Consider the following 27,960-nt stretch of genomic DNA (forward strand, 5'->3'; position numbering starts at 1 on the left):
CATAATTCTTATCATAGTGTACAAAAGTATTCTTTTAGTAACGTTATAATAAAATTCCTCCAACAACAACAACAGCAACAACAACAGCAGCATCCCACTGAATGTGTCCCTGGAAATCTTTGATGTGAGGGAGAATACTGTACAGCGGGCCACTATCACTAGTGAGTGGAGTGAGGAGGAGCATAAAATCCCTGGCAAAGGGTTTAGAAAAACTCAAGGTAGAATTTGCTGTTGATGTGATTATCAACTCAGACAATCCGATGGATAAATTATTAGGCTGTGTACGATTGTTGAGTAAGATTAGGGTGGAAGAGAATCAACATGCAGAAGACATTTCCACAGCTAAGTCCTGGCGAGAAACGCTTGGAAAGTGAACCTTTTGTGAAAGAGTTAAAATGGCACAATTGTATCATGTTTCTAATTCCAGGTCTGATAAAAGTTGCTATGAGACTATGTGGGGAAATTATTACACATTCTTGAGAGAGAGTCAGAGGTTTCAATCGATGGACAGTAATCTGAGGAGAAAAATCAAAGATGTTGATTAACAATGAAAATCGAACGAAATTTGTGTTTTGGGTGGTCGGATGGTAGAATAGCAGGCAGATTCCAAAGGCAAGGTACAGCCAATATGCTATTTGCTTGAAGAAGCACGGTGGGAGCACTTCCTGTGAGCCGTTGCCAAGAATTATCGTGAGGCTATATAGTTTTCAAGATAAGGGGATCCCAGTGCGGCTATATTTACCGCATCAGAGGAACGTAGTAGTGAGGTCAGAAATAGCTCCTTGCAGCAATGGTTTCCTGCACCACCACGGACAAATCCCCCCTCCTGCCCCCCTCCCAGCCCCCTCCCCTCCGCCACAATTTCATCTGTTACTGTGCTGTCTCTTCGAGAAGTCGAGGAGGGATGTTGTGTTCATAAATAGTGCTTGGACCACTTACCCATAGGGAAAAATTAGAGTGTACTGACAATTCACACCACACACAAAAGTACACTCGTGGTGGGATAGAAACCTCAGTGTTAAAAGGTACAAACCAAAAAAGAGTCTGGCGATACCGTGGTTTCTTTAAAGACCGAAGGTAAAGGAAGATTTCTTAAATGGAACACAAATGCTCCAAACTGAAAGGGCTGAAATGGACATTGGTGACACTCTTGAAGGTAAAAACTTTGATTCATCGGAGCACTCAATCACAAAGTGAAAGTGCGAGTCCCTCAGTTGGGAATAACCTTGAAAGCTAGCAATCTGTCCTTCTGTAGTATTTCAATGCCTAAAGAGTGCCTAGAGATGAATGGAGAGAAGAGAGAGCCTACTATTGGTGAGTGGGAAAAATTTGCATAGTGTCACTAGGAAGAACAAAAGAATAATGGGGACCGCAGTCATAGGGGAAAAGGTGCTCAGCTTCTTTATTCCTCAGACAATGGAAACGAAAGCCACAGGGAGGTGCCAGCACTCCCTCCAGCTTGTCACAAGTTGACCATACCAAGTGTAGGCCAGGGCACCGAGCCTCAGTGATTTGCCTGGACTGCAGGTGCAAAGTTCCCTGCTTAGGCGTATGGAGAAGACTGTGGCCCCATCTGCGAAGGTTTGGGAACACTAGGGTGTGACCCTGCAGATGCCATGAGCAGGGGAGAAGTCTCTTCCAAAAGCGCACCCTCCCCCAACCCCCCCACCTCCCGGACTAGCTCACGTGGATCCGGGTGAGAATGCATCACTTGTGTTACTTGTCGCTGAGAAAGGCAGGGGGACTTCTGCAGGGCACACGCCTGGTGCAGAGTCTGGAGAAATTTCCAGCTTGGCCCCCGCCTCACCTCCGCACCCTTCGCACCCGCCTGGCCCTCGGCTCCCCACTCAAGTCTCCTTTGCCCGGGGCTGCCTTCTTGGCTGAGATGGTGTCCTTGACCCGTGTATCCCTCCCTGTCCCCAGAGCCCAAGGTGGTGTTTGCCAAGGAGCAGCCGGCACGCAGTGAAGTGCAGGCCGTGGCGGGGGCCAGTGCCACGCTGAGCTGCGAGGTGGCCCAGGCCCAGACGGAGGTGACGTGGTACAAGGACGGAAAGAAGCTGAGTTCGAGCTCGAAAGTGCGTGTGGAGGCCACGGGCCGAGGGCGGCGGCTGGTGGTGCAGCAGGCGGGCAAGGCAGACGCCGGGGAGTACAGCTGCGAGGCCGGGGGCCAGAGCGTCTCCTTCCACCTGGATGTCACAGGTCAGTCCTGGAGGAGGATACTAAGCTAGTCTATTTGGAGGTGACGAGGGGACTGTCTTGCGGCCTCCACAGACTGGTGTTCACTCTCCTGTAGCTTCCCAGTCTTCCACGTCCCACGTTTATAGCCGTTTTTGCCTGGGGGAGGTTGGATGGAGAGGGTGGACGTGGAAGGAAGAGGGGCCATTTGTGTCCAGCTATTTCCATGTGGTAAGGCTCAGTCACAGTGTCTTAGCAACTGCTCAGAGCCTTCCTGTTGTTCCTTGTATAGGGACCCTGGCTCTCCCTGATGCGTGGGGTCTGAGGTAGGCCTGGGGATATGTGACTTTCCTCCCATGGTATGTCTTTCCTGACATCTACCTCATGGCTCCTGCCGGGTCTCAGTTTGCCTGATGGGGTTTCAATTTCATTGATCGCGGATTAGTTGAGATATTGGCCACACAGGCTTGCTTGGAATTTTCTTAGGAGTGAACATTGCATGACCAGATTGGAGGTGTCTGGGATGCCGTTCCTTCAATTTCCTGGATAAGGAAGCTCCGGTTTCCTGTAGGTAGCAGAAGATAGGCCCACGTTTGGTTGTCACGATGTTGCAAAGGGAGAAGGAAAGGAGGATTGGAACAGAGTTACCTGTGCCATTTAGGGTGATCTTCTTAAAGGCAATAGGATGTTGCCTTTGTCTTCAAACAGTTTGGATGCTGCAGGTCACTATTCCCTGTGGCATCAAATTGATGAATATAGGAACCAAAAGGAAAAAGTCACTTCTGCCCCGTCAGTCTGCTTTGCTAATGAGCAGTTAGTGTAGTAGCAGCAGACTCTTACTGGCAAAGCAGTCTTTATTTCGTTGCATTTTCCTAAAGCTTAGTGAGTGTTTCTGCCTCGTGGCTGGAACATAACGCAGTCTAAGAAATCAGGTTACTCGTCTTCTGTGGAGAGAGCCTTAATGCTGAGTAGGGGTGGGCTCCCATTCCACATTGACTCCTAGGTGCCAACCCATGACTGTTTGAGACCGTGCGAGCATAGGATGATTCATGGGTGTGTACAGATATCCCAGATCCCACCAGGTATTTCTGTAAAATGTGGCTTTCGGAGAATGTTCGAGAGTGTTCTAAGATAAAAGCTTTGAAAAGTTGTGAAGTTTGACTAAATCCTGGGCAACTGTATGAAAACTGACAGAAGAAGATATAGAAAACTCAAAGAGTTGTATGACTTGTAAATCAGTAGGACCAGTAATGAAAAATCTTCCCAGGAACTACCTTGTAGTTTTCTGGTACAGTCTACAAAATATCCTGGAAAACTGTTATTCCATGCTTGTGGAGATGGTCTTAGAGATAGAAAAATGTGGTACACTCCATAAGTCTCTTTAAGTTCAGAACATAACATCGGTGCATATCAGAATCACAGAAGAAAGGCAGGAAGGATGAATGACATTCCAGACGTATGTATTGCAAATGTCACAGCCAAAATCATAAATGAAATGTCAGCAACAGGAATTCAGCCGTGCCTCCACGGGGTGGAGACCAGTGATGAGAGTCGTAGTCCAGGATTGCACGTTGTGTTCAAGGTTGGCAAAGTCAATAGATATAAAGCTTGGCATTAAGAGATTGAATGCAGAAGGATGTGGCCCTCTGAACGACTAGAGAATCAAATGGTAGATGCAACTTGATCGTCCGAAATGCAGGCAAAAAGTGTGATAAAACTGAGCACCAGTTCCTGCCACATAATTCTTATCATAGTGTACAAAAGTATTCTTTTAGTAACGTTATAATAAAATTCCTCCAACAACAACAACAGCAACAACAACAGCAGCATCCCACTGAATGTGTCCCTGGAAATCTTTGATGTGAGGGAGAATACTGTACAGCGGGCCACTATCACTAGTGAGTGGAGTGAGGAGGAGCATAAAATCCCTGGCAAAGGGTTTAGAAAAACTCAAGGTAGAATTTGCTGTTGATGTGATTATCAACTCAGACAATCCGATGGATAAATTATTAGGCTGTGTACGATTGTTGAGTAAGACTAGGGTGGAAGAGAATCAACATGCAGAAGACATTTCCACAGCTAAGTCCTGGCGAGAAACGCTTGGAAAGTGAACCTTTTGTGAAAGAGTTAAAATGGCACAATTGTATCATGTTTCTAATTCCAGGTCTGATAAAAGTTGCTATGAGACTATGTGGGGAAATTATTACACATTCTTGAGAGAGAGTCAGAGGTTTCAATCGATGGACAGTAATCTGAGGAGAAAAATCAAAGATGTTGATTAACAATGAAAATTGAACGAAATTTGTGTTTTGGGTGGTCGGATGGTAGAATAGCAGGCAGATTGCAAAGGCAAGGTACAGCTAATATGCTATTTGCTTGAAGAAGCACGGTGGGAGCACTTCTTGTGAGCCGTTGTCAAGTATTATCGTGAGCCTATATAGTTTTCAAGATAAGGGGATCCCAGTGCGGCTATATTTACCGCATCACAGGAATGTTGTAGTGAGGTCAGAAAGAGCTCCTTGCAGCAATGGTTTCCTGCACCACCTCGGAAAATCCCCCCTCCTGCCCCCCTCCCAGCCCCCTCCCCTCCACCACAATTTCATCTGTTACTGTGCTGTCTCTTCGAGAAGTCGAGAAGGGATGTTGTCTTCATAAATAGTGCTTGGACCACTTACCCATAGGGAAAAATTAAAGTGTACTGACAATTCACACCACACACAAAAGTATACTCGTGATGGGTTAGAAACCTCAGTGTTAAAAGGTACAAACCAAAAAAGAGTCCGGCGATACCGTGGTTTCTTTAAAGACCGAAGGTAAAGGAAGTTTTCTTAAATGGAACACAAATGCTCCAGACTCAGAGCGCTGAAATGGACATCGGTGACACTATTGACGGGAAAATCTTTGATTCATGGGATGCCTCGATCTCACAGTGAAAGTGCGAGTCCCACAGTTGGGAATAACCTTGAAAGCTAGCAATCTGTCCTTTAGTATTTTAATGCATAAAGATTGCCTAGAGCTGAATGGAGAGAAGAGAGCCTACTTTTGGTGAGTGGGCAAAAATGTGAATAGTGTCACCAGGAAGAACAAAAGAGCAATGGGGACCCCCGTCGTAAGGGAAAAGGTGCTCAGCTTCTTTATTCCTCAGACAATGGGAAAGAAAGCCACGGGGAAGTGCCAGCCCACCCCCCTGATTTGCACAAGTTGACCATACTAGGTGTAGTCCAGGGCACCGATCCTCAGTGATTTCCATGGACTGCAGGTGCAAAGTTCCCTGCTTAGGCATATGGAGAAGACTGTGGCCCCATCTGGGAAGGTTTGGGAACACTTGTGTGTGACCCCGCAGATGCCATGAGCAGGGGAGAAGTCTCTTCCAAAAGCGGACCCGGGGGAGAATGCATCACTTGTGTTACTTGTCACTGAGAAAAGCAGGGGGACTTCTGCAGGGCACATGGCTGGTTTAGAGCCTGGAGAAGTTTCCAGCTTGGCCCCCGCCTCGCCTCCGCACCCCTCACACCCGCCTGGCCCTCGGCTCCCCACTCAGGTCTCCTTTGCCCGGGGCTGCCTTCCTGACTGAGATGGTGTCCTTGACCCGTGTATCCCTCCCTGTCCCCAGAGCCCAAGGTGGTGTTTGCCAAGGAGCAGCCGGCACGCAGTGAAGTGCAGGCCGTGGCGGGGGCCAGTGCCACGCTGAGCTGCGAGGTGGCCCAGGCCCAGACGGAGGTGACGTGGTACAAGGATGGAAAGAAGCTGAGTTCGAGCTCGAAAGTGCGTGTGGAGGCCACGGGCCGAGGGCGGCGGCTGGTGGTGCAGCAGGCGGGCAAGGCAGATGCCGGGGAGTACAGCTGCGAGGCCGGGGGCCAGAGCGTCTCCTTCCACCTGGATGTCACAGGTCAGTCCTGGAGGAGGATACTAAGCTAGCCTATTTGGAGGTGATGAGAGGACTGTCTTGCGGCCTCCACAGACTGGTGTTCACTCTCCTGTAGCCTCCCAGTCTTCCACGTCCCACGTTTATAGCCATTTTTGCCCGGGGGAGGTTGGATGGCGAGGGTGGGCGTGGAAGGAAGAGGGGCCATTTGTGTCCAGCTGTTTCCATGTGGTTCGGCCTCGTCACCGTGTCTTAACACCTGCCCAGAGCCTTCCTGTTTTTCCTGGTGTTGGGACCCTGGCATCCCTGGTGCGTGGCGTCTCAGGTCGATCTGTGGATATATGACTTTCCTCCCATCGTATATCTTTCCTGACACCTACCACATGCCCTCATCTGTCAGCTCATGCCGGGTCTCGGTTTGTCAGATGAGGTGTCAACTTCCTTGTTCCCGGATTCGTGGAGATACTGGTCACACCGTCCCGCTTGGAATTATCTTAAGAATGAACCTTTGACGATCAGATTTCAGGTTCCTGGGATGCCCTTCCTTCCTTTTCCTGGATAGGGAAGCTCCGGTTGCCTTTAGGTAGCAAAAGATAAGCCCAAGTTTTGTTATCACTACCTTGCAAAGGGAGAAAGAAAGGAGGAATGGTATAGAGTCACCTGTGCTATCTAGGGTGATCTTCTTAAATGCAATAGGATTTTGTCTTTGTCTTCAAACTGTTTGGATGCTGCGGGTCAGTATTCTCCATTGCCTTATTTTGATGAATTTAGGAATGGAAAGGAAAAAGTTGCTTCTGCCCCGTGAAACTGCTTTGCTAATGAGGAGTTAGTGTACTAGCAGCAGCCTCTGCCGGGCAAAACAGTCTTTATTTTGTTGTATTTTCCTAAAGGTTAGTGAGTATCTTTGCCTCGTGTCTGGAAGAATGAGCAGTCTAAGAAATCAGGTTTCTCATCTTGTGTGAAGAGAGCCTTAATGCTGAGTTGGGATGGGCTGCTATCCCACATTGAGTACTAGGTGCCAACCCATTAGTGTTTGAGACCGTGCGAGCATAGGATGATTTATGGGTGTGTATAGATACTGTAGATCCCACTGGGCATTTCTGTAAAATGTGGCATTTGGAGAATATTAGAGAGTGTTCTAAAATAAAAGCTCTCAAAAGTTGTGAAGTTTGACTAAATCCTGGCCAGCTGTATGGAAACTGACAGAAGAAGATACAGAAAACTCAAAGAGTTGTATGACTTGTCAATCAGTAGGAAAAATAGTGAAAATTTTTCTCAAGAACTATCTCATAGTTCTCTGGTACACTCTACAAAATGTCCTGAAAAACTATTATTCCATGCTTGTGGAGATGGTCTTAGAGACAGAAGGAGGAGATGCACTCCATAACTTTTTTTATGCACAGAATATAACATAGATACCAGAACCACACAAGAAAGGCAGGAAGAATGAGTGAAATTCCAGATGTATCTATTGTGATTATCAAAACCCAAATCATAAATTAAATGTTAGTAAAAGGAATTCAGTCATGTATGTAGGGGGTAGAGATCAGTTATGAAAGTCATATTGCAGGATTGCACCTTGGGTTGAATGTTGGCAACGTTAATAGATACAAGGCTTGACATTAACAGACTGAATGCAAAAAATGTGATCATCTCAGTGAGCACAGAATCAAATGGTTGATTAAATTTAAACGTCCGATATTGAGGCAAAAATTTGGTAAAATGGACCATCAGTTCCTTCCATAATATTCTTAGCAAACTGTATAAAAGTGTTCTTTTTTTAATATTATAAAATACATATACAATAGCAGCAACAGCAACATCCCTGTTAATGGGTATCTGGAAACCCTGATGTGAGTGACAGTACACGTAGGCCACTCTAACCACTGAGTCAAGTATGAAGGATCATAAAATCACTGGCAAAAGTTTTCATGAATCTAAAGTTGGAATATGCTGATGATGTGATTATCAATTCAGAGAACCCCAGAAATAATTTTTAGACTGTGTACGATTCTTGAGTAGGATTAGTGTTTAAAGAAGTCAATATGCAGAAAACATTTCTACATCTAAGTTCATGGAAACATGGATTGTTGGGTGTATCCTGGAGGGAGAGAGGCAGTTCTTTTATATCACGGGTTGTTTTCCATGTAATAATCCTTAGTCACATTTTCCTAGCTTGTTCAGACTCCATTGGTGGTCTTTGGTGTCTGTTACTCTGGGTCTACCTGTTGCATAGGGCTGAGGTAGATGAGATATCTGTCCCCTGGGGTTTTTGTGGCAGGTCATCTATATCTTTAGCAAGAACACTTGAGGGTTCCTGTTAGTAAGAGATGTTTCAATTCATTGAAGCAGAATAAGGTAAAATGTTGGCCACACAATAATACTTGGAATTATTTCATGGCTGAATTTTGTGTTATAAAGTTTTAGGTGTCCTGGGACAGCAATTTCACATTGATAAGTAAGCTCTCTGAACACAGATGTAGCAAAATATAGATCCATATTTTTTTTTAAACATCTTTATTGAAGTATAATTGCCTGACAATGGTGTGTTAGCTTCTGCTTTATAACAAAGTGAATCAGTTATACACATACAATATGTTCCCATATCTCTTCCCTCTTGCATCTCCCTCCCTCCCACCCTCCCCATCCCATCCCTCTAGGTGGTCACAAAGCACCGAGCTGATCTCCCTGTGCTATGCGGCTGCTTCCCACTAGCTATCTATTTTACATTTGGTAGTGTATATATGTCCATGACACTCTCTCACCCTGTCACATCTCACCCCACCCCCTCCCCATATCCTCAAGTCCATTCTCTAGTAGGTCTGTGTCTTTATTCCCGTCTTGCCACTAGGTTCTTCATGGCCTTTTTTTTTTTTCCTTAGATTCCGTATATATGTGTTAGCATACTGTATTTGTTTTTCTCCTTCTGACTTACTTCACTCTGTATGACAGACTGTAACTCCATCCACCTCATTACAAATACCTCCATTTCATTTCTTTTTATGGCTGAGTAATATTCCATTGTATATATGTGCCACATCTTCTTTATCCATTCATCTGTCGATGGACATTTAGGTTGCTTCCATGTCCTGGCTATTGTAAATAGAGCTGCAATGAACATTTTGGTACATGACTCTTTTTGAACTATGGTTTTCTCAGGGTATATGCCCAGTAGTGGGATTGCTGGGTCGTATGGTAGTTCTATTTGTAGTTTTTTAAGGAACCTCCATACTGTTCTCCATAGTGGCTGTATCAATTGACATTCCCACCAACAGTGCAAGAGTGTTCCCTTTCCTCCACACCCTCTCCAGCATTTATTGTTTCTAGATTTTTTGATGATGGCCATTTTGACCGGTGTGAGATGATATCTCATTGTAGTTTTGATTTGCATTTCTCTAATGATTAATGATGTTGAGCATTCTTTCATGTGTCTGTTGGCAATCTGTATATCTTCTTTGGAGAAATGTCTATTTAGGTCTTCTGCCCATTTTTGGATTGGGTTGTTCGTTTTTTTGTTATTGAGCTGCATGAGCTGCTTGTAAATCTTGGAGATTAATCCTTTGTCAGTTGCTTCATTTGCAAATATTTTCTCCCATTCTGAGGGCTGTCTTTTGGTCTTGTTTATGGTTTCCTTTGCTGTGCAAAAGCTTTTAAGTTTCATTAGGTCCCATTTGTTTATTTGTGTTCTTATTTCCATTTCTCTGGGAGCTGGGTCAAAAAGAATCTTGCTGTGATGTATGTCATAGAGTGTTCTGCCTATGTTTTCCTCTAAGAGTTTGATAGTGTCTGGCCTTACACTTAGGTCTTTAATCCATTTTGAGTTTATTTTTGTGCATGGTGTCAGGGAGTGTTCTAATTTCATACTTTTACATGTATCTGTCCAATTTTCCCAGCACCACTTATTGAAGAGGCTGTCTTTTCTCCACTGTATATGCTTGCCTCCTTTATCAAAGATAAGGTGACCATATGTGCGTGGGTTTATCTCTGGGCTTTCTATCCTGTTCCATTGATCTGTATTTCTGTTTTTTTGCCAGTACCAAACTGTCTTGATTACTGTAGCTTTGTAATATAGTCTGAAGTCAGGGAGCTTGATTCCCCCAGCTCCATTTTTCGTTCTCAAGATTGCTTTGGCTATTCGGGGTCTTTTGTGTTTCCATACAAATTGTGAAATTTTTTGTTTTAGTTCTGTGAAAAATGCCAGTGGTAGTTTGATAGGGATTGCATTGAATCTGTAGATTGCTTTGGGTAGTAGAGTCATTTTCACAATGTTGATTCTTCCAATCCAGGAACATGGTATATCTCTCCATCTATTTGTATCATCTTTAATTTCTTTCATCAGTGTCTTATAATTTTCTGCATACAGGTCTTTTGTCTCCTTAGGTAGGTTTATTCCTAGATATTTTATTCTTTTTGTTGCAATGGTAAACGGGAGTGTTTTCTTAATTTCACTTTCAGATTTTTCGTCATTAGTGTATAGAAATGCAAGAGATTTCTGTGCATTAATTTTGTATCCTGCTACTTTACCAAATTCATTGATTAGCTCTAGGAGTTTTCTGGTAGCATCTTTAGGATTCTCTATGTATAGTATCATGTCATCTGCAAACAGTGACAGCTTTACTTCTTCTTTTCCGATTTGGATTCCTTTTATTTCTTTGTCTTCTCTGATTGCTGTGGCTAACACTTCCAAAACTATGTTAAATAATAGTGGTGAGAGTGGACAACCTTGTCTTGTTCCTGATCTTAGTGGAAATGGTTTCAGTTTTTCACCATTGAGGACAATGTTGGCCGTGGGTTTGTCATATATGGCCTTTATTATGTTGAGGAAAGTTCCCTCTATGCCTACTTTCTGCAGGGCTTTTATCATAAATGGGTGTTGAATTTTGTCGAAAGCTTTCTCTGCATCTATTGAGATGATCATATGGTTTTTCTCCTTCAATTTGTTAATATGGTGTATTACGTTGATTGATTTGCATATATTGAAGAATCCTTGCATTCCTGGGATAAACCCCACTTGATCATGGTGTATGATCCTTTTAATGTGCTGTTGGATACTGTTTGCTAGTATTTTGTTGAGGATTTTTGCATCTATGTTCATCAGTGATATTGGCCTGTAGTTTTCTTTCTTTGTGACATCTTTGTCTGGTTTTGGTATCAGGGTGATGGTGGCCTCGTAGAATGAGTTGGGGAGTGTTCCTCCCTCTGCAATATTTTGGAAGAGTTTGAGAAGGATAGGTGTTAGCTCTTCTCTAAATGTTTGATAGAATTCACCTGTGAAGCCATCTGGTCCTGGGCTTTTGTTTGTTGGAAGGTTTTTAATCACAGTTTCAATTTCAGTGCTTGTGATTGGTCTGTTCATATTTTCTATTTCTTCCTGGTTCAGTCTCGGCAGTTTGTGCATTTCTAAGAATCTGTCCATTTCTTCCAGGTTGTCCATTTTATTGGCGTAGAGTTGCTTGTAGTAATCTCTCATGATCTTTTTTATTTCTGCAGTGTCAGTTGTTACTTCTCCTTTTTCATTTCTAATTGTATTGATTTGAGTCTTCTCCCTTTTTCTCTTGATGAGTCTGGCTAATGGTTTATCAATTTTGTTTATCTTCTCAAAGAACCAGCTTTTAGTTTCATTGATTTTTGCTATTGTTTCCTTCATTTCTTTTTCATTTATTTCTGACCTGATCTTTATGATTTCTTTCCTTCTGCTAGCTTTGGGTTTTTTTTGTTCTTCTTTCTCTAATTGCTTTAGGTGCAAGGTTAGGTTGCTTATTCGAGATGTTTCTTGTTTCTTGAGGTAGGCTTGTATTGCCATAAACTTCCCTCTTAGCACTGCTTTTGCTGCGTCCCATAGGTTTTGGGTCGTCGTATCTCCATTGTCATTTGTTTCTAGGTATTTTTTGATTTCCCCTTTGATTTCTTCAGTGATCACTTCGTTATTAAGCAGTGTATTGTGTAGCCTCCATGTGTTTGTATTTTTTACGGATCTTTTCCTGTAATTGATATCTAGTCTCATAGCGTTGTGGTCGGAAAAGATACTTGATACGATTTCAATTTTCTTAAATTTACCAAGGCTTGATTTGTGACCCAAGATATGATCTATCCTGGAGAATGTTCCATGAGCACTTGAGAAAAATGTGTATTCTGTTGTCTTTGGGTGCAATGTCCTATAAATATCAATTAAGTCCATCTTGTTTAATGTATCATTTAAAGCTTGTGTTTCCTTATTTATTTTCATTTTGGATGATCTGTCCATTGGTGAAAGTGGGGTGTTAAAATCCCCTACTATGATTGTGTTGCTGTCGATTTCCCCTTTTATGGCTGTTAGTATTTGCCTTATGTATTGAGGTGCTCCTATGTTGGGTGCATAAATATTTACAATTGTTATACCTTCCTCTTGGATCGATCCCTTGATCATTATATAGTGTCCTTCTTTGTCTCTTATAATATTCTTTATTTTAAAGTCTATTTTGTCTGATATGAGAATTGCTACTCCAGCTTTCTTTTGATTTCCATTTGCATGGAATATCTTTTTCCATCCCCTCACTTTCAGTCTGTATGTGTCTCTAGGTCTGAAGTGGGTCTCTTGTAGACAGCATATATATGGGTCTTGTTTTTGTATCCATTCAGCCAGTCTGTGTCTTTTGGTGGGAGCATTTAATCTATTTACTTCAAGGTAATTATCGATATGTATGTTCCTATTCCCATTTTCTTAAATGTTTTGGGTTTGTTATTGTAGGTGTTTTCCTTCTCTTGTGTTTCTTGCCTAGAGAAGTTCCTTTAGCATTTGTTGTAAAGCTGGTTTGGTGGTGCTGAACTCTCTCAGCTTTTGCTTGTCTGTAAAGGTTTTAATTTCTCCATCACATCTGAATGAGATCCTTGCTGGATAGAGTAATCTTGGTTGTAGGTTTTTCTCCTTCATCACTTTAAGTATATCCTGCCACTCCCTTCTGGCTTGCAGAGTTTCTGCTGAAAGATCAGATGTTAACCTTAGGGGGATTCCCTTGTGTGTTATTTGTTGTTTTTCCCTTGCTGCTTTTAATATGTTTTCTTTATATTTAATTTTTGACAGTTTGATTAATATGTGTCTTGGCGTGTTTCTCCTTGGGTTATCCTGTATGGGACTCTCTGTGCTTCCTGGACTTGATTAACTATTTCCTTTCCCATATTAGGGAAGTTTTCAACTATAATCTCTTCAAATATTTTCTCAGTCCCTTTCTTTTTCTCTTCTTCTTCTGGGACCCCTATAATTCGAATGTTGGTGCATTTAATGTTGTCCCAGAGGTCTCTGAGACTGTCCTCAGTTCTTTTCATTCTTTTTTCTTTATCCTGCTCTGCAGTAGTTATTTCCACCATTTTATCTTCCAGGTCACTTATCCTTTCTTCTGCCTCAGTTATTCTGCTATTGATCCCATCTAGAGTATTTTTAATTTCATTTATTGTGTTTTTCATCGTCGCTTGGTTCCTCTTTAGTTCTTCTACATCCTTGTTAAATGTTTCTTGCATTTTGTCTATTCTATTTCCAAGATTTTGGATCATCCTTACTATTATTATTCTGAATTCTTTTTCAGGTAGACTACCTATTTCCTCTTCATTTGTTAGGTCTGGTGTGTTTTGACCCTGCTCCTTCATCTGCTGTGTGTTTTTCTGTCGTCTCATTTTGCTTATCTTACTGTGTTTGGCGTCTCCTTTTCACAGGCTGCAGGTTCGTAGTTCCCGTTGTTTTTGGTATCTGTCCCCGGTGGGTAAGGTTGGTTCAGTGGGTTGTGTAGGCTTCCTGGTGGAGGGGACTATTGCCTGTGTTCTGGTGGATGAGGTTGGATCTTGTCTTTCTGGTGGGCACGTCCACGTCTGGTGGTGTGTTTTGGGGTGTCTATGGCCTTATGATTTTAGGCAGCCTCTCTGCTAATGGATGGGGCTGTGTTCCTGTCTTGCTAGTTGTTTGGCATAGGGTGTCCAGCACTGTAGCTTGCTGGTCGTTGAATGAAGCTGGGTCTTGATGTTGAGATGGAGATCTCTGAGAGATTTTTGCCATTTGGTATTACGTGGAGCTGGTAGGTCTCTTGTGGACCAGTGTCCTGAAGTTGGCTCTCCCACCTCAGAGGCACAGCCCTGATGCCTGGCTGGAGCACCAAGAGCCTTTCATCCACACAGCTCAGAATATAGGGGAGAAAAAAATAGAAAAAAAGAAAGAAAGAGGATAAAATAAAATAAAATAAAGCTATTATAATAAAAAATAAGAAAAAAATTATTAAGAGTAAATGTATTCAGGAAAAAAATTTTTTTAATTTTTAAAAATAGATTTATTAATTTTTTATAGTAAAAAATAAGAAAAAAATTATTAAGAAAAAAATTTGTTAAGAAAAAAATTTTAATTTTTAAAATAAAAAATATGAAAAAACTTATTAAAAAATTTTTTAATTTCTAAAAATAGAAAATACGGAAAAAATTATTAAGAAAACATATATTAGGAAAAAAAATTTTTCTAAGTAAAAAAAAAAACGGACGGACCTAACCCTAGGACTAATGGTGAAAGCAAAGCTATACAGACAAAGTCTCACCCAGAAGCATACACATATACACTCACAAAAAAAGGAAAAGGGGAAAAATTAATATATCCTGCTCCTAAAGTCCACCTCTTGAATTTGGGATGATTCGTTGTCTATTCAGGTATTCAACAGATGCAGGCACATCAAGTTGTTTGTGGAGCTTTAATCCGCTGCTTCTGAGGCTGCTGGGAGAGATTTCCCTTTCTCTTCTTTGTTAGTACAGCTCCCAGGGTTCAGCTTTGGATTTGGACCCGCCTCTGCATGTACGTCGCCTGAGGGCATCCGTTCCCCACCCAGACAGAACGGGGTTAAAGTAGCAGCTGCTTCGGAGGCTCCGGCTCAGTCAGCCCGCGGGGAGGGAGCGGTATGGAGGAGGCGGGGCGAGTCTGCGGCGGCAGAGGCCGGCGTGATGTTGCGGCAGCCTGAGGCGCGCCGTGCATTCTCCCGGGGAAGTTGTCCCCGGATCACGGGAGCCTGGCAGTGGTGAGCTGCACCGGCTCCCGGGAGGGGCGGTGTGGAGAGTGACCTGTGCTCGCACACAGGCTTCTTGTTGGCAGTAACAGCAGCCTTAGCGTCTCCTACCAGTCTCTGGGGTCCGCGCTGTTAGCCGTGGCTCGCGCCCGCCTCTGGACTTCGTCTACTAGGCGCTCTGAATCCCCTCTCCTTGCGCGCCGCGAAACAAAGAGGCAAGAAAAAGTCTCTTGCCTCTTCGGCGGCTGCAGACCTCCTCTCGGGCTCCCTCCCAGCTAGCCGCGGCGCGCCAACCCCTTCAGGCTGTGTTCACGCCGCCAGCCCCAGTCCTCTCCCTGCGATCCGACCGAAGCCCGCGCCTCGGCTCCCAGCCCCCGCCCGCCCCAGCGGGTGAGCAGACAAGCCTCTCGGGCTGGTGAGCGCTGCTCGGCGCCGAGCCTCTGTGTGGGAATCTCTCCATTTTTCCCTCTGCGCCCCTGTTGCTGTGGGATCCGTGCTGATAGCCGCGGCTCGCGCCCGTCTCTGGAGCTCGTTTAGGCTGCGCTCTGAATCCCCTCTCCTTGCGCGCCGCGAAACAAAGAGGCAAGAAAAAGTCTCTTGCCTCTTCAGCAGCTGCAGACTTTTTCCCGGACTCCCTCCCAGCTAGCACCGAAGCCCGAGCCTCAGCTCCCAGCCCCCGCCCGCCCCGGCGGCTGAGCAGACAAGCCTCTCGGGCTGGTGAGTGCTGGTCGGCACCGATCCTCCGTGCGGGAGTCTCTCCGCTTTGCCCTCCGCACCCCTGTGGCTGCGCTCTCCTCCGTGGCTCCGAAGCTTCCCCCCTCTGCCACCCGCAGTCTCTGCCCGCGAAGGGGCTTCCTAGTGCCTGGAAACCTTTCCTCCTTCACGGCTCCCTCCCACTGGCGCAGGTCCCGTCCCTATTCTTTTGTCTCTGTTATTTCTTTTTTCTTTTACCCTACCCAAGTACGTGGGGAGTTTCTTGCCTTTTGGGAGGTCTGACGTCTTCTGCCAGCGTTCAGTGGGTGTTCTGTAGGAGCAGTTCCACGTGTGGATGTATTTCTACTGTATCTGTGGGAAGGAAGGTGATCTCCGCGTCTTACTCTTCTGCCATCTTGCCCCTACCTAGATCCATATTTTGTTGCAAGGTGTGTACAAAATTCACAAAGAACAGAGGATTACAAATTGATCAATTCCTAGAAAACTATGACAAAACTCACACAATGGAAAATAGACAAGTTGTACAGCTGATAATCTTTTTTTTTTTTAACATCTTTACTGGAGTATAATTGCTTTACAATGGTGTGTTAGTTTCTGATTCATAACAAAGTGAATCCACTATACATATACATATATCCCCATATCTCCTCCCTCTTGCGTCTCCCTCCCACCCTCCCTATCCCACCCCTCTAGGTGGTCACAGAGCACCGAGCTGATCTCCCTGTGCTATGCGGCTGCTTCCCACTATTTTACATCTGGTAAAGTATATATGACCATGCCACTCTCTCACTTCGTCCCAGCTTACCCTTCCCCCTCCCCATGTCCTCAAGTCCATTCTCTATGTCTGCGTCTTTATTCCTGTCCTGCCCCTAGATTCTTCAGAACCATTTTTTTCTTTTTTTAGATTCCATATATATGTGTTAGCATATGGTATTTGTTTTTCTCTTTCTGACTACTTCACTCTGTATGACAGACTCCAGGTCCATCCACCTCACTACAAATAACTCAATTTCGTTTCTTTTTATGGCTGAGGAATATTCCATTGTATATATGTGCCACATCTTCTTTATCCATTCATCTGTCAATGGACACTTAGGTTGTTTCCATGTCCTGGCTATTGTAAAGAGAGCTGCAATGAACATTGTAGTACATGACTCTTTTTGAATTATGGTTTTCTCAGAGTTTATACCCAGTAGTGGGATTGCTGGGTCATATGGTAGTTCTATTTTTAGTTTTTTAAGGGACCTCCATACTGTTCTCCATAGTGGCTGTATCAATTGACATTCCCACCAACAGTGCAAGAGGGTTCTCTTTTCTCCACACCCTCTCCAGCATTCATTGTTTGTAGATTTTTTGATGATGGCCATTCTGACTGGTTTGAGGTGATACCACATTGTAGTTTTGATTTGCATTTCTCTAATGATTAGTGATGTTGAGCATTCTTTCATGTGTTTGTTGGCAATCTGTATATCTTCTTTGGATAAATGTCCATTTAGGTCTTCTGCCCATGTTTGGATTGGGTTGTTTGTTTTTTTGACATTGAGCTGCATGAGCTGCTTGTAAATTTTGGAGATTAATCCTTTGTCAGTTGCTTCATTTGCAAATATTTTCTCCGAATCTGAGGGTTGTGTTTTCGTCTTGTTTATGGTTTCCTTTGCTCTGCAAAAGCTTCTAAGTTTCATTAGGTCCCATTTGTTTATTTTTGTTTTTATTTCCATTTCTCTAGGAGGTGGGTCGAAAAGGATCTTGTTGTGATTTATGTTATAGAGTGTTCTGCCTCTGTTTTCCTCTAAGAGTTTGATAGTGTCTGGCCTTACATTTAGGTCTTTAATCCACTTTGAGTTTATTTTTGTGTATGGTGTTAGGGAGTGTTCTAATTTCATTCTTTTACATGTAGTTGTCCAGTTTTCCCAACACCACTTATTGAAGAGGCTGTCTTTTCTCCATCATATATTCTTGCCTCCTTTATTAAAGATAAGGTGACCCTATGTGTGTGGGTTTATCTCTGTGCTTTCTATCCTGTTCCATTGATCTATATTTCTGTTTTTGTGTCAGTACCATACTGTCTTGATTACTGTAGCTTTGTTGTATAGTCTGAAGTCTGGGAGCCTGATTCCTCCAACTCCGTTTTTCTTTCTCAAGATTGTTTTGGCTATTCGGGGTCCTTTATGTTTCTATACAAATTGTGAAATTTTTTGTTCTACTTCTGTGAAAAATTCCATTGGTAGTTTGATAGGGATTGCATTGAATCTGTAGATTGCTTTGGGTAGTATAGTCATTTTCTCAATGTTGAATCTTCCAGTCCAAGAACATGGTCTATCTCTCCATCTGTTTGTATTACCTTTAATTTCTGTCATCAGTGTCTTATAGTTTTCTGCATAGAGGTCTTTTGTCTCCTTAGGTAGGTTTATTCCTAGATATTTTATTCTTTTTGTTGCAATGGTAAATGCGAGTCTTTCCTTAATTTCTCTTTCAGATTTTTCATCATTAGTGTATAGGAATGCAAGAGATTTCTGTGCATTAATTTTGTATCCTGCTACTTTACCAAAGTCATTGATCAGGTCTAGTAGTTTTCTGGTAGCATCTTTAGGATTCTCTATGTATAGTATCATGTCATCTGCAAACAGTGACAGCTTTACTTCTTCTTTTCTGATTTGGATTCCTTTTATTTCTTTGTCTTCTCTGATTGCTGTGGCTAACACTTCCAAAACTATGTTGAATAATAGTGGTGAGAGTGGGCAACCTTGTCTTGTCTCTGATCTTAGAGGAAATGGTTTCAGTTTTTAACCATTGAGAACGATGTTGGCTGTGGGTTTGTCATATATGGCCTTTATTATGTTGAGGTAAGTTCCCTCTATGCCTACTTTCTGGAGGGTTTTTTATTATAAATGGGTGTTGAATTTTGTCAAAAGCTTTATCTGCCAGCCGATAGTGTTTTAAATAAATGGAATCATAATAAATAATCTCACAGCAGAAATCTAAGCCCACTCACTCTACTGTTAAATTGTGCTGAGTATTCTGGAATGCAGTTATTCCATGTTCATACAGATTCTTCTGTAGTATTGAAATATGGAATACACTCTCTAATTCATTTTATGTGTAGAACATATCATTGATACCAAAATCTGACAAGGTAAATATGAAGAAGTAACACAGTTTAATCTATTGATGATATCAAGGCTAATATCTTCAACAAAATAGTAGCAAACTGAATTCAACAGGTTATCAAGAGGAAAATACACTCTGAGAACAGTCGTATTGCAGGAGTGCAAGGTTTATCTAACGCAAGGAACAGTAGAAAATTTATAGAAAGATTGACATCAAGAAAATAAAAGAAAAATGATACTACTTCCCCAATAAATGGAGATTAAAAATACTCAATGAAATATAACATCATATATCCAGGAGAAATACTTGATAAAATTTAGCATCAATTCCTGCCATAAAATTCTTACCAAAGTATAAATAAAATGTTCTCCTTTCATTTAATAATTGGTAGTATAGAGAAAACTAGCTAACATCACACATAAAGTGAAACCTTGAAAGCATTGCCTTTGAAGTAGGGAACAAGACAAGGAAACCAATTTTCACCACTGTAATGCTACATTTATAGCACAGTAAGGAGGGAAATTGGAACACACAGATGATATGATTATCAGTTTAGAGAATCTAGAAACATTAATTACTACACTTAGTAAGAGAGTTGGGAAACATTACCGCATACAAAAATAATATACAGAAAACAGTTCTATATCTATATACCAGAAACAAGAAACTAGAAAATGAAATTTTCAAAGAGTTACAATAACATTAGATGGGTCGTTTTACCAGTTCCAAGTCTAAGAAAGGATCTTGAGACACTTTGTGGGAGAAATGATTAGATATTATAGAGAGGCAGGCAAAAAGATACAAATAAATGGATATGAATCTATGGGAGACCTAGAAGTGTTCAATTCCCATTAAACCCCAAATAATAGTTCTTTTGGGTGTGAGAATATTGACAAGTTGATTGCAAAAGCCAGTCAAAGAACAGAATGAGGACATTTGCTCTCACCTAAATCAAGACTTTTATTTTACGTTACAGCAGTTTGGGCAAGTGGGTCTCAGTGCAGAGGTAGATAGATAGCCCAAGGGAATGGAATGGTGAGTTCGCGCTGAGGTGGAGAGAAAGGAGGGTCTTTTCATAAATGGTACTAAGACCATTAACTATATGGAAAAATAAAATAACACTGGAATCTACCTCCTAGCACATAAAGAACCAACTCCAGGCAGGTTAGAGACCTCAGTGTGAAAGGTAAAACAAGCTTTTATCAGATAATAGAGGTTATTTAATGACCTCAGGATAATGAAGGATTTTTAAACAGAACATAAATGCAGAAACCACAAAGGACAAATTGATATCAAATTGATATATTTGCCTGTAACAGACTTGATTAAATAACTTAATTTCACCAGAAACATCATAAAGGAATGACAAGGTAGAGCACAAAAATGAGGAGGATAGGTAAACACACATAAGCATCAACACTCTCTAACATTTATTTATATAAAGAGCTCCTAAATGAATATGGAAAAGACAGACAATGCTAATTTTGAAAATTGTGGAAAACTTGAACAGTGACACCACAGAAGAGTAAACCACAGAATGACCAAAAAATTCATAAAGATTCTTCACTTTGTGAATCATCAGGACCATGCAATAGACAGCCACAGATGGTGTAACTTCACTCCCACCAGGTTGCCAACAGTTGACAATACTGAGAGTAGGCCAGAGGGTGAAGCCTCAGGAACTCTCATTCACTGCAGATGAGAACATGCCCTGCACAATTGTATGGGAAAGACTCTGGCCTCATCTAGGAAGGCTGAGGAATGCATGACTCTACGGTTCCTCTCCTAGAGGATTTGTGCAGGGGAGAAGTCTTTCCCAGCTTCTCACTGGAACAGCCTACATAGATCAGGAGAATGTAGAAATAAATTGTGTCACTTGTTGCTGAGAAGGTGGTGGAGCTTCTCTGGGTCACACAGCTGGTGCAAAGCCTGGAGAAGTTTCCTGTCTTCCTGCCTTCCTGCCTTCGTCTTTAGTCGTTCTTTCCACAGTGCTGCATCTTGACTTAGATGGTATCTTTGACCCTATGCATCCCTCCCTTCCCCCAGAGCCCATGGTGGTGTTTGCCAAGGAGCAGCCAACACGCAGTGAAGTGCAGGCCATGGCGGGGGCCAGTGCCACGCTGAGTTGCGAGGTGGCCCAGGCCCAGACGGAGGTGATGTGGTACAAGGATGGGAAGAAGCTGAGTGCGAGCTCGAAAGTGCACATGGAGGCCAAGGGCTGCACCCGGCATCTGGTGGTGCAGCAGGCAGGGAAGGTGGATGCTGGAGAGTACAGCTGTGAAGCCAGGGGCCAGAGGGTTTCCTTCCACCTGGATGTCACAGGTCAGTTATTTGGTAGGGATGCTAAATTAGCCCTTTTTGGAGATGATGTGACTGGCTTATAGCCGTGACAGACCCAGTGGTCTTTCCATCACATTTAATCTCTTTACATCTCCCATCTCCCACCTCCCACTTTCATGCTTGTGCCTGATCCCAGGGACACTGGATGGGAAGGGTGGGTATGGAAGGAAGAGGGGCCCCTCTTGTGCACCATGAGTGGTGTTTTCATGTTGTAATGTTCCAGGTGATCTTTGGTGTCCAGGACCCTGGCTCCATCTCACCCTTGGGGTCTCAAGTAGACCAGATGTCTCTCACCTCAGGATATGTGAATGTACTTTTGGATGTTCTAGCAGCATCCAGATTCCCTCACCCAGCACCATATGAGGATTCACCCTAATCAGAGACATTTGTATTTCTTTGAATCTGATAAGGGGAAGTTTCAGGCACATAATCATACTTGGCATTACCTCAAGTCTGAATTTTGGATCAGCAAAGTTTTAGTTGTTTTGGGACACTCTTCCTTCCTTGCACATGGTTGTAGAAGTTATGTATGTACCCAAATGTTGGAAAATATAGGTTCCTATTCTGTTGCAATGTCTGTGCAAAGTAAACCAAGAGAAGAGGGTTGGTAGATATATGCCTTTGATATGCACCTCTGAGATATGGCACATTCATCTGAAAGCAAATTTTGGTTTCCTTTTGTCTTTCAATTAGTATATTCTGTGTCAGTATTTCCTTTGGAGTTTGATGTATAAATTTAGAAATGGAGAGTAGTAAGGAGCTTTTCTTACACCAGCATGCTTTGTTAAAGATGAGGTATGGTAGTAGCAGCCACTGACTGGTAAAGCGGTATTTATTTCATATCATTTCCTAATGACTCTTGTGTGTGTCTATACCTTCTGGGCTGCTTCACAGAGATGTCTGCAAACTAACTTTAGTTTCCTTTTGTTAAGAGAGGTTAACCTCAAATAGAGATGGGCTGTGGTCCGGCATTGACTCCTAAGTGCCACCACATAACAGTTTGATATCGTATTAGTATATAATGATTCATAGGTGTATATAGATACCAAGAAACCCACTATGAATCATTTGACATTATTATAATAAAACACGATATTATTTCACACAAGTAAATTTGAAAGTTTTGAAATAGTGGCCAATTCTTAGAAAACTATACCAAAACTTACACAAGAAGAAATTAACAACTTGAACAGTCTAATAACCTTTTAACTAAATGGAAACATAATAAAAGAATCTTCTCATAGAACAAGATTAAGCTCAGTGGCTCCACTGGCAATTTATATAAAATATTCTGGAAAGAAATTATTCCACATTCTTCAAGATTCTTTAAGAGAATGGAAAAGGGATATACATATATATATGTATATATGGAGATATACATATATATGGATATATATGGATATGTGTGTATATATATATATATGCTCTTTAACTCATTTTATGTAGCTAGCATATAGCATCGATACCAAAAGCTGACAAAGAAAGTATAAAGAATTGAAATTACAGGCCAATCTTTTATGGATGTCAATATCAAAATCCTATACAAAATATTGGCAAAGTGAGTGGAGCAATACATGAAGAGCACAATACACTCAGATCTTAATCCAGGAATGCAAGGGTGGTTCAACATCAGAACATCAGAAAAATCAATACAATCCATAACATTAAGAAGCTAAAAGAGAAAAAGCATGTTTTTACCTAAAAGAATGCAGAATAAAAGTGCTTGATAAATTTTTTACATCATATTCAGAATAAGAGTTTTATGAAATGTAGTAGCATATATTTGTATTAATAAACTAGTAATAAAAGGATAGTTTCTTAATTTGATACAGGGTGCTAAAGAAAACAACAGCAAACATCACACTTATAGGGAAACCTTGAAAGCTTTTCTTTTTAATTGGAGCATTTCAAGTGGCTCCACTATCACAACTTGTGTCCAACATTGTACAGCCTATAAGGAGGAATATAAAGCAATAAAATTTAGATAAAGCAAAAGTGGACTTCACAGATGATAAGATTATTAATGCAGAAGGTAGAAAAGGAAGAATTTTTAGAGTTAGTAAGAAAGTTAAGGAAGATTGCCACATACAAAATACACAGAAAACACTTCTATGTTGATGTACTAGCAACAAAGAGTCAGAAAAGGATATTTTAAGACAATTATAATAGCATCAAAAGTATCATGCTTCTAATTCCATGTCTAATAAAATATGTTTAAGGCTTCTGAGGAGGATATTATTAAATACTTTAGGGAGACAGTGCTAAATGAATGGTGGGATATGCATGGAAGGCACAAAGATGTCCATTCCTAATCAAAACCCAAAGAAAAGTTCTTTTGTGGGTGTGTCAAAATTGACTAGTTGATTCCAAGAGTCAAGTGGAACCGAAGCACTCATAAAGTGAGAGCATTTCATCTGCAAGATACCAAACTTATTATAAAGCTACGGTAGTGAAGACAACTGGGTTTCAATGCAGGGATAAATACACAGAACAAAGGAACAGAATAGTGAGCTCTGAAACAGCCCCGCACATAACCAGACTCCCCCATCCCTTTTCTGTTTTTTAACTCTGTAGTGCTAGTGTGTGGTATAGAGAAAGGATGGTCTTTTCATAAACTGTGCTAATACCATGTAACTGTATACATATATCTCTATTTTTATATCTATTCCTCTATAATAAAAATGGACGTCTCCCTCACAGCACACACAAACACCAACTCCAGGTGGGTTAGAGACTCCAATGTGAAAGATAAAGCAAGCTCTTAGCAGCTAATATAGATTATTTAATGAACTGAGGGTAATAAAAGGTTTCTTAAATAGGATATAAATGCATTAATCACAAGGGACAAATTGACATACTTGCCTGTATTAAAACTAAGAACTTTATATCAACAGAAGACACATAAAAGATGAAAAAACAAGTGACAAAGATGGAGAAGTTATTTACACACCCATAATTCTCAAAGTTCTAACATAAATGTATAAAGACCTCCTGAAAATGAATAAGGAAAAGACAGACAATCTACTGCTAACTGGGCAAAAGCCTTGCAATGACACTACAGAAGGGCAAACACCAAAAGCCAAAAAGATCAGAAATGGTGCTCCACTTTGTAAATCATCAGGACCATGCAAAAGAGAGCTCAGGAAGTACAACTACCAGATTGCCAACAGTTGACAACAGCATGGAGCCTCAGGAACTCTCCTGCGCTGTGGGTGGGAACGTTCTCTGCTCAATCATGTGGGAAAGACTCCGCATCCTCTAGGAAGGTTGAGGTGTGCATGCCTCCTGATCCCACAGTTCCTTTCCTAGAGGAATATGTGCATGGAAGAAATCTTTCACAAAGTCCCCACTTGGAACAACATGCACAGATCAGTGGTAGAATGTATAGATAAATTGTGGGTACTTGTTGCACAACTAGCACAGAGCCTGGAGAAGTTTCCAGTCCCCCTTCCCATCTGTCCAGGCCTTCTTTCCCTAGTGCTGCCTTCCTGACTGAGATGGTGTTTTTGCCTCTGTGCATCCCTCCCTGTCCCCAGAGCCTATGGTGGTGTTTGCCAAGGAGCGGCCGGCACACAGTGAAGTGCAGGCCGTGGCGGGGGCCAGTGCCACGCTGAGCTGCGAGGTGGCCCAGGCCCAGACGGAGGTGACGTGGTACAAGGACGGAAAGAAGCTGAGTTCGAGCTCAAAAGTGCGTGTGGAGGCCAAGGGCTGCACCCGGAGGCTGGTGGTGCAGCAGGCGGGCAAGGCAGACGCCGGGGAGTACAGCTGCGAGGCCGGGGGCCAGAAGGTCTCCTTCCACCTGGATGTCACAGGTGGGTGCCAGGGTTGGGTGTAGAGGCTGAGCACCTGACAAATTGGGGGAAATTAGCACATCTCCAGCAGGGTGGGGGGACATGTGTGTGTTGGGCCTGTGCTGGGTTCTCCTCTGATGCAGTCAGCCCCAGGGCTCTGTCCACTGGGAAGGTCCTTGAGTTGCGGGATGCTTGCCACAGCCCCTAGTCCAGGACACTTTTGGCATCTGCTTCCCCAGGTTCCTGCATCTCTCCATCACATCCCCACCTCTCCCAGCATGAAACCTGCCACAGGCTTTCTCAGTCGTCTGCAGGCTGCTAAGGCCTGTAGTCTGCTGAAATGGCCATTCTTTGTCTGTCGTTGGCAAGGGGCACTATTCCCATATTAATTCTTCCTGGGCAGCTGTGGAGCCCAGTCCTGCTCTGAGGAGCTTCTGGCCTTGGATGCCCCTGCCCCCATTGGGTCTGGAGTCCGTGTCTCTGGCCTTGGGGCCCTGACCGTCCAGCTGCATTGAGGTCAGCCCATTGTGTCGGCCTCTGCTCAGATGCCCATCCTGTCCTGGGCCTGAGCCAAGCTGGTTTGTTGCCTGCTCCCGTCCCTCCTGCCCCTCCTGGCTGCTGATGACATCACTGGGTTTCAGTGTTCTGAGGTGGGTGACACTGTCCCTGTCCCCAGCTGTGGCCCGTGCCCCCAATCCAGCAGCCAGTGTGGTCCTTCCAGGTGCTCCCCTGGGTCAGCCCTCACAGGGACGCTCTTGGGTCCCCTCCCAGGGCCTTCCCCTTCCCCCTTCTCTGCCTTGGCTTTGCCCCCATGCTTGGCTGCTGGAGGCTCTCAGGCTGTTTCATCCCTCTCAGTCTTTGCCTGGTCTCTCCACTCCGCATGAGGGTTCTTCTACGGAGACCGTCCTCCTCCGCCTCCCTTCCTGGCTCTGCTCCCCACTGCTTTTCTGGGATTTTGGCCCAGCCCCCAGGCTGTGTCAGGGTCACTGTGTGCCCTACTTTCCCTGCATTAGCTGCTCATGGGGCCCATCTTCCCTTGGGGATGGGGGCAGGGATCCTAGACTCTCAGCTCTTGGTGGGACAGAGCTTGTGGCCCCAGGTGGTCCCTCCTGGCTGCCCTGCACTGCCCCTGTGAGCCTGGATGGTGCCTGGCAGGCAGAGTGTGGCCCTGTTGCATTCACTGTCTGGCTTGCTCAGCAGAGAGGCAGCAGTGGAGAGCTGGACAGCCCGGGCAGTTTCATTCCAAGTCTTCTCCCACCATGTGGCCTGGAGGCGGGACGGGACCCAGGCCAGGGATGCGAGAGTCTCCCCTCTAATGCTTGTTGGTCACCCCCCGCCCCCGCCCTCCAGAGCCGGAACTTGAGCCCCCTACCCTGGAGAGACCCAGACGCAGGGAACCTCTGGTGGTCAGGGAACACGAGGACATCGTCCTGACAGCCACGCTGGCCACACCCACTGTGGCCGCGGTGACGTGGCTCAAGGACGGTGTGGAGATTCGCAGCAGCAAGCGGCACGAGATGGCCAGCCTGGGGGACACCCACACCCTGACTGTGCGTGGCGCGCAGACCCTGGACAGTGCCGTCTACAGCTGCCGCCTGGGCGCAGAGGAGCAGGACTTCCCGGTGCAGGTGGAAGGTGAGTGGGGTCACGGGGAGGTCCTCTGGGAACCCCTTGTTTGCAGCATCCTGGAGTGGAGACTGGGTGAGGCTCAGGGCGCACGACCAGGCAGCTCAGAGCTGGTCCTATGGCCCGAGCCCCACCAGGCTGACGTCCCCTCCCCTCCCCTCCCCCAGAGGTGGCTGCCAAGTTCTGCCGTCCCCTGGAGCCCGTGAGCGGGGAGCTGGGCGGCACAGTGAAGCTGGTCTGCGAGCTGAGCCCGGCGCAGGCCCAGGTGGTGTGGCGCCGCGGGAGCACGCAACTCCGGGCCGGCAAACGCTTCCAGATGGCGGCTGCGGGGCTTCAGCGCTCGCTCACTGTGTCGGGCCTGCGGGCAGAGGATGCGGGGGAGTACGTGTGCGAGAGCCGCGATGACCACACCAGCGCCATGCTCACCGTGAGCGGTATGCGGATGCCGGGCGCAGGGGCTGGGACGCCCAGGTGGGTGGGTGGCTTGGCGGAGCATTCCGGGGCTGCTTCCCGAAGAGGTGTCGTTCCGCGGCGTCTGCTAGGTGGGGGCCCCTGCCCCTCCTGCCCGCCTCTCAAGTGGAGCTCTTACCCGCAGTGCCCCGCGTGGTCAAGTTCACGTCTGGGCTGAGCGCGGTGGTCGCGGAGGAGGGCTGCGAGGCCACCTTCCAGTGCATGGTGACTCCCAGCGACGTGGTGGTGACGTGGTTCCGGGATGGCGTCAAGCTACAGTCCAGCGAGAAGTTTCTCATATCGCAGAAGGGTGCCAGCCACAGCCTGACTATCTTGGGCCTGGTCCTGGAGGATGCCGGCCAGATCACCGCGGAGGCTGAGGGCATCAAGACCGTGGCTGCCCTCCGGGTCCGAGGTGCGTGTGTGGGGCAGCAGGAAGGGTGCACCGGCTCCTCGCAGCAGGCGTCTCCTAATGGGCTGGTCCCAAGGTAGCATCCTGGTGCTGGCCTGTATCCAGCTCATCTGGCTGACTTCAGAGGACACAGGGTTTGTCAGCTGCAGAGAGAAGAGTAGGGTCGGACCGAGGGGCCAGGCACCTGCTCTAAAGGGGAGATGGTAAACTCCTGTAGTGCACACCTGGTCGGGGAGTGGGTGGAGGCTCAGACACTCCAGGGAGTCTTCCTAGAGGAGACGATCCTTGCTGAGCCCAAAGGATGGCAAGGTGGGAGAGACTGGAGTTGGCAGCCAGTGCAAGCAGATGCAGATGATGGGGGTGTGCTTTGCTCGCTGAAGCCAGATTGCATGGGGGAGGGCCAGAACGTTACCTGAGGGTAAGTGGGAGCCAGGCCATCTCAGGTTCTTGAGTAAGGGAGTAATGCGGGCA

The 27,960-nt window shown here is 44.5% G+C and overlaps 1 protein-coding gene across 1 annotated transcript in view; it reads left to right on the forward strand.

Moving 5' to 3' along the window:
* The window catches only part of OBSCN (obscurin, cytoskeletal calmodulin and titin-interacting RhoGEF), a 148,003-nt gene that overhangs the window by 41,482 nt on the left and 78,561 nt on the right, over nt 1–27,960 (forward strand). Inside the window, exons 14-20 of the mRNA XM_068534674.1 lie at nt 1,924–2,199; nt 5,789–6,064; nt 20,917–21,192; nt 24,747–25,022; nt 26,352–26,636; nt 26,795–27,061; nt 27,223–27,492. Of these exons, the coding sequence (XP_068390775.1) occupies nt 1,924–2,199; nt 5,789–6,064; nt 20,917–21,192; nt 24,747–25,022; nt 26,352–26,636; nt 26,795–27,061; nt 27,223–27,492 (1,926 nt within the window). The remainder of the gene's footprint in view (nt 1–1,923; nt 2,200–5,788; nt 6,065–20,916; nt 21,193–24,746; nt 25,023–26,351; nt 26,637–26,794; nt 27,062–27,222; nt 27,493–27,960) is intronic.

Source organism: Eschrichtius robustus, chromosome 2 (assembly GCF_028021215.1).
Source record: "Eschrichtius robustus isolate mEscRob2 chromosome 2, mEscRob2.pri, whole genome shotgun sequence".
NCBI classification, from domain to species: Eukaryota; Metazoa; Chordata; class Mammalia; order Artiodactyla; family Eschrichtiidae; genus Eschrichtius; species Eschrichtius robustus.